The sequence below is a fragment of the Raphanus sativus genome, chromosome 9 (assembly GCF_000801105.2).
Source record: "Raphanus sativus cultivar WK10039 chromosome 9, ASM80110v3, whole genome shotgun sequence".
Lineage (NCBI taxonomy): Eukaryota > Viridiplantae > Streptophyta > Magnoliopsida > Brassicales > Brassicaceae > Raphanus > Raphanus sativus.
Window position 1 is genome coordinate 7,748,342 of NC_079519.1, and position 6,269 is coordinate 7,754,610.

Here is a 6,269-nt window from a genome sequence, read left to right on the forward strand (position 1 = left end):
CGACAAGGAGCATGTTCCTTTAGTCTTTATATTGTTTGCAAAACTCATTGAGAAGGTTACACTTGATATTTTATAAAACTTTCTTTCAAAGAAACCTAGTTCTCTCTCCAGAACTCGCCGCCTCCATAGCCTTGTGAGACCAGCTCCTCCACGGCTTGAAGGTTCCTTGTGTTGTATCACGAGCTCTCCATCTCTCGTGTGGTGCACTTCATTCCCCTGGCTCCATCTCTCACGGTTTCTCTTGGTTGATTAGATCAATCAAAAGAACCACCTCTTGATCTAGATCGGCTCCATCTCTCTTGCTTGGATCATACAGCCTTTGTCAGCCTAGGCTTGTATCATTTCTGGTATCAGAGCTGAAGTTCCTTCAGCATCAGGTTGTATCTATCCTCCCTAGTTGTTTCAAATCTTGTAGTTCATCTTCTTTTTCATCCGTCTTGCTTTCATCAAAAAAAAAAAAATATATATATAGTTAGTTCCATTGTTCTTGCTTCATTTAGTTGTCGTGCATCCATATTTTGTTATTGTTCATCTCGTTCTAGTCCTTTTGTTTCATCCATTCGATTTAAAAAAAAAAAAAAAAAAATAAGAAAATCTTTCAAGACTTGCATCAGCCGTGTTCTTCAAGCCTTGCATCAAACTTTCCTTTTTAGTTTGATCGGTTTTCCTTTTTACTTTATTCTCTTTCCATTAGTTTTTAAATTTCGAGATTCTCTAAGTTTGTTCTTCTCTTTGACAGGCACAATGGGAGAACCATCCGAGCTGGCTACCATGATGCTAGCACTCAATGCAATGAGGGATGAGATGAGGGAGTTGCGGCAAGACCTTGGAGATAGACTCACCCGAGTTGAGCAGAGACCCATGGCTCAAGCTACCCAAGCTAATGAGAGGTTTCCAAACAACCGGCGTCCTGGAGTGCTCTTCAATGATGTTCCAGAGGCTAGCACTAGAAACCAACAAAATGAGGGAGATACTGGTCAGCAACGTAACCCCTATCCTAGAGCAAGAGTTCAGCAAGAAGATTATGAGGAAGAGGCAGAGGAGGAAGAGGATTACTTTCCTCCACCTAGAGCGCAACGGAGACCCATCCGTAATCCAAGATATGATGAGGATGACTACGCACCTCAACCGAGAGGGCCTCGCCAGCAACACCACCACCAAGGACCGGATCTTTTAAAGATGACACCACCACAGTATGCTGGAAAGGTTGACCCTGAAGCTTACCTTGATTGGGAAAAGAGGATGGATCACATCTTCTCTTACTACAACCATCCTGGTCCCAAGAGAGTTGCCTTGGCAGTAGCTCAGCTCACGGACAATGCCTTATCCTGGTGGGATAGATTGTGCTCGGACCGTAGGAGAGGGCACTTGAGGCAACTGGACGCCTGGGTAGACATGAAAGATGCTATGAGACTGAGGTTTGTGCCACAACATTACCACCGAGACTTGCATAGGAAGTTCAGAACACTTAAGCAAGGAAGCAAGTCAGTTGAGGAGTACTATGAGGAGTTTGAGAAGTTAAGGAACCGTCTTGATCTCAATGAGGATGAGGAGACGATCATGGCTCAGTTCCTAGATGGGTTGCAAGATAGAGTGAGCAGCAAGGTTGAGAGACAAGCTTATGGAGATCTCAAAGACCTATTCCACATAGCCGTGCAAGCTGAGCAACACATCAAGAAGAAGAGCACCAAGGGTAGATCTCAATCCAACTGGAACTCCGGCAACAACAGCAACTACAACAAACCAGTAGACAAGGGCAAAGGGGTTGAGGGAGACACTCGCTCAAAGTCTCAAGCTACTGACAACAACAAAGGCACCAGGACAGAGCCAACTAAGACTACCCCTCCTCAACGTGCTAGAGATATCACTTGTTTCAAGTGTAGGGGCCGAGGACATATGGCTAGAGAGTGTCCGAACCAGAGAGTGATGATGCTCACTGAAGATGGGTATGAATCACTTGATGAGGATGCACCTGAGTTACAAGCCGACTATGGAGAGATGCAATATCCAGACGTGGGAGAGAGCTTGATGATCAGGCGTGTGCTTAGTGTCATGTTGGAACCAGCTGAGACTATCCAAAGAGAAAACATCTTCCATAGCAGATGCACAATTAAAGGCAAGGTATGTAACCTCATCATTGATGGTGGGTCTTGTACTAATGCCGCGAGTGCTTACATGGTTGATAAGCTTGGCTTAGTCAAGGTCCCTCATCCGCATCCATATAGGCTAAGATGGTTAGATGATAAGGTTGAGCTGCAGATTAAAGAGCAAGTTACTATCCCTTTTAGCATTGGTAAGTATCAAGATGAGGTAGTTTGTGATGTAGTGCCTATGCAAGCAGGACATGTTTTGTTAGGTCGACCTTGGCAATGGGATAGAGAGACTAGGCATGATGGTAGATCAAACATGTATACATTCATGCATAACAAGCGTAAGATTAGTCTAGCTCCTCTCACTCCTGCTCAGGTTCATGAACTGCATTTGCAAATGGTTAAGGAGAAGGAAAAATCTGTTAAATCAAATTTCCTAATCCAGCCTAGCCATATCAGAAAGGCAACTGCCACTAAACACACAATGCTACTAATGATCTTTAAGGAGCTTTTGAGTGCAGGTTCAGGTGAGGCGGAGTACCCACCAGAGGTTACTAAGCTTCTTGACAAGTTCAAAGATTTGTTTCCAGAAGAGATTCCCCACGGCTTACCACCATTAAGGGGCATTGAACATCAAATAGATTTCATACCAGGAGCTGCTTTGCCAAACAAACCAGCTTATAGAGTCAACCCCGAGGAGGCCAAGGAATTGGAGAGACAAGTTCAGGACCTATTGGACAAGGGGTACGTGAGGGAGAGCCTAAGTCCTTGTGCGGTTCCTGTCTTACTAGTACCAAAGAAGGATGGGACTTGGAGGATGTGTGTAGACTGCCGTGCAATCAACAACATCACCATCAAGTATAGACACCCCATTCCCCGGCTTGATGACATGCTAGATGAGCTAAGTGGAGCCACCATCTTCTCCAAGATTGATCTTAAGAGTGGGTACCATCAGGTAAGGATGAAGGAAGGTGATGAGTGGAAGACAGCTTTTAAAACAAAGCAAGGTCTCTATGAGTGGCTGGTGATGCCATTTGGGCTCACCAATGCTCCTAGTACTTTCATGAGACTCATGAATCACATCCTTAGACCCTACATCAGTAAGTTTGTTGTGGTATACTTTGATGATATTTTAATTTACAGTACAAATTTACTTGATCATGTGTCACATCTTGAGCAAGTATTAGAAACACTTCGTAAAGAAGGGCTCTATGCAAACCTCAAGAAGTGCACATTCTGCACTGATAAACTTGTCTTCCTAGGTTTTGTTGTGAGTTCACAGGGATTACAGGTTGATGAGGAGAAGGTTAGAGCAATCCAAGAATGGCCAGTACCCACAAGCATCAGTCAAGTCAGAAGCTTCCATGGGCTAGCCAGTTTCTACAGGCGGTTTGTTCAGGATTTCAGTAGCATAGCCGCACCCCTCACAGCCATTGTCAAGAAGAGTGTTGGATTCATGTGGGAGAAAGCTCAAGAAGAGGCTTTTCAAGCCCTCAAATACCGGCTAACTCATGCACCAGTGCTGGCTTTACCAGACTTCAATAAGACATTTGAAGTAGAGTGTGATGCTTCAGGCATTGGGATTGGAGCAGTACTACTTCAAGGAGGCAAACCAGTGGCTTTCTTCAGTGAGAAACTCAGTGGAGCTGCTCTTAACTACCCTACCTATGACAAGGAGCTATATGCCTTGGTGAGAGCTTTGGAGACATGGCAGCACTATCTCTTGTCCAAGGAATTTGTGGTGCACACTGATCATGAGACCCTTAAACATCTAAGAGGGCAAACCAATCTCAAGAGAAGACATGCTAGGTGGCTGGAGTTTATAGAAACCTTTCCATACATCATCAAGTACAAGAAGGGCAAAGAGAACATTGTAGCTGATGCACTATCCAGGAGACATGCCTTGATTGCCACAATGGAAGCTAAGGTGCTAGGATTTGAGTTCATCAAGGAACTATATGGGGAGGATCCGGATCTTGCTGACACATACACTAGCTGCACTAAAGGACCTCACGGGAAGTTCTACTTGCATGAGGGGTTCTTGTTTAAAAGCAAGAGATTATGTATCCCTCAGTGTTCTTTGAGAGACCTGATCACTAGAGAAGCTCACGGAGGGGGTCTCATGGGACATTTTGGAGTAGACAAGACACTTGCTGTGGTCAGAGAGCATTTTTATTGGCCGCACCTAAAGAAGACAGTAGAGGCTCATTGTGCAAGATGTGTGGTATGCAAGAAAGCTAAGTCAAGAGTACAACCCCATGGTCTTTACATGCCACTGCCCATCCCCACAGCCCCTTGGGTGGACATATCCATGGATTTTGTACTAGGGTTACCCATGATTCAGCACAAAGATTCAATCTTTGTTGTGGTGGATAGGTTCTCCAAGATGGCACACTTCATACCTTGTGCCAAGGTGAATGATGCATCCAAGACAGCTGACTTGTTCTTCAGAGAAGTGGTTCGTTTACATGGGGTTCCTAGAACCATTGTGTCAGATCGAGACACCAAGTTCCTCAGCCACTTCTGGAGGACACTATGGAAAAAGCTTGGAACCAAGTTACTCTATTCAACTACTTGCCATCCGCAAACTGATGGACAAACAGAAGTTGTTAACAGAACTCTCTCCACATTGCTTAGAGCCACCATTGGGAAGAACATGAAGAATTGGGTTGATTGTATTCCCTTCATAGAGTTTGCATACAACCGGGCTCAACACTCAGCTACAAAGATGTCACCATTTGAAGCTGCTTATGGGTTCAATCCAAAGACACCTCTCGATCTTACTCCTTTACCTCCAGCTGAAGTTATTAGTCTCACGGGTGAAGCCAAGGCTGCTTATGTCAAGGAATTACACCACAAAGTCCAGGAGAATCTAGAGAAGCGAACTGACCAGTATGCTAAACAAGCTAACAAGGGTCGCAAAGAGGTTATATTTGAACCAGGAGAGTGGGTTTGGTTACACATGAGGCAAGAGAGGTTCCCTAACCAGAGGAGTTCTAAGTTGAAGCCAAGAGGCACTGGTCCCTTTCAAGTTCTCGAGAGGATCAACAACAACGCCTACCGTCTTGACCTGCCAGGTGAGTTAAATGTATCATCCACTTTCAATGTTACTGATTTGTCTCCTTGTTTTGCAGATGAACCAGTTTTGAGGTCAAAACCTTTTGAAGAGGGAGGGAATGATGAGGACATTGAACCTGACCTTACTGAACCAGACATTCAAGACATGATCAGCAACATTACCAAACCAGAGACTGAGCAAGAAGTGCCCATACCAACCGTGTTTAAGGGAGCTATCACTAGACAAAGAGCTAAGATACTTCAACATAAATTTAATGAGAGCATGATACTTGCTTCTGATCTTGGACAGGTTAAACAAGCTGAGGAAGATATCAAAGATGTGATCAAGAGAGATGCTGTGAAGATAGAGGAACCAAATGGGAGTTCTCAAGCATCAAGAGAAGATCTTTGGCCTTTCATACCTGATCAGAGTCACAACCATTTGATGATCATTACCATAGAAGAACCCAATGCTTAAGAAGGTTCTTGGACATGGTTAGCTACGAGGCAAGCTCCTTGTGTGTGCTCTTTTCCTTACTCTTGGTTTTGTCCCACGAGGTTTTCCAGGAGGAGGTTTTTAACGAGGCCACAACTAGCTTACAAATCACCTTGAAGCATCTCGGTCCAAGACTAAGAAGAAACCACTTCTTCTTTGTTTCCTTATTTGAACCATATTCTATTTTTAAGTTATGTTCATTTTGTGTCGACAAGGAGCATGTTCCTTTAGTCTTTATATTGTTTGCAAAACTCATTGAGAAGGTTACACTTGATATTTTATAAAACTTTCTTTCAAAGAAACCTAGTTCTCTCTCCAGAACTCGCCGCCTCCATAGCCTTGTGAGACCAGCTCCTCCACGGCTTGAAGGTTCCTTGTGTTGTATCACGAGCTCTCCATCTCTCGTGTGGTGCACTTCATTCCCCTGGCTCCATCTCTCACGGTTTCTCTTGGTTGATTAGATCAATCAAAAGAACCACCTCTTGATCTAGATCGGCTCCATCTCTCTTGCTTGGATCATACAGCCTTTGTCAGCCTAGGCTTGTATCACTCAGAGACTGAGCGGAGAAACTCTACAACTACCTTGGAGCAAGCCGATAGAGGAGTCCAACTGAAACGAGACGACG

At 44.4% G+C, this 6,269-nt stretch overlaps 1 protein-coding gene across 1 annotated transcript; it reads left to right on the forward strand.

Moving 5' to 3' along the window:
• The first annotated feature begins 732 nt into the window (after positions 1 to 732).
• Positions 733 to 5,696, forward strand: LOC130499619 (uncharacterized). Its single transcript, XM_056993866.1, has 2 exons — positions 733 to 976; positions 5,225 to 5,696. The coding sequence occupies exons 1-2, from the start codon at positions 745 to 747 to the stop codon at positions 5,623 to 5,625; spliced, it is 633 nt and encodes a 210-aa protein (XP_056849846.1). The 5' UTR covers positions 733 to 744; the 3' UTR covers positions 5,626 to 5,696.
• Positions 5,697 to 6,269: the final 573 nt, after the last annotated feature.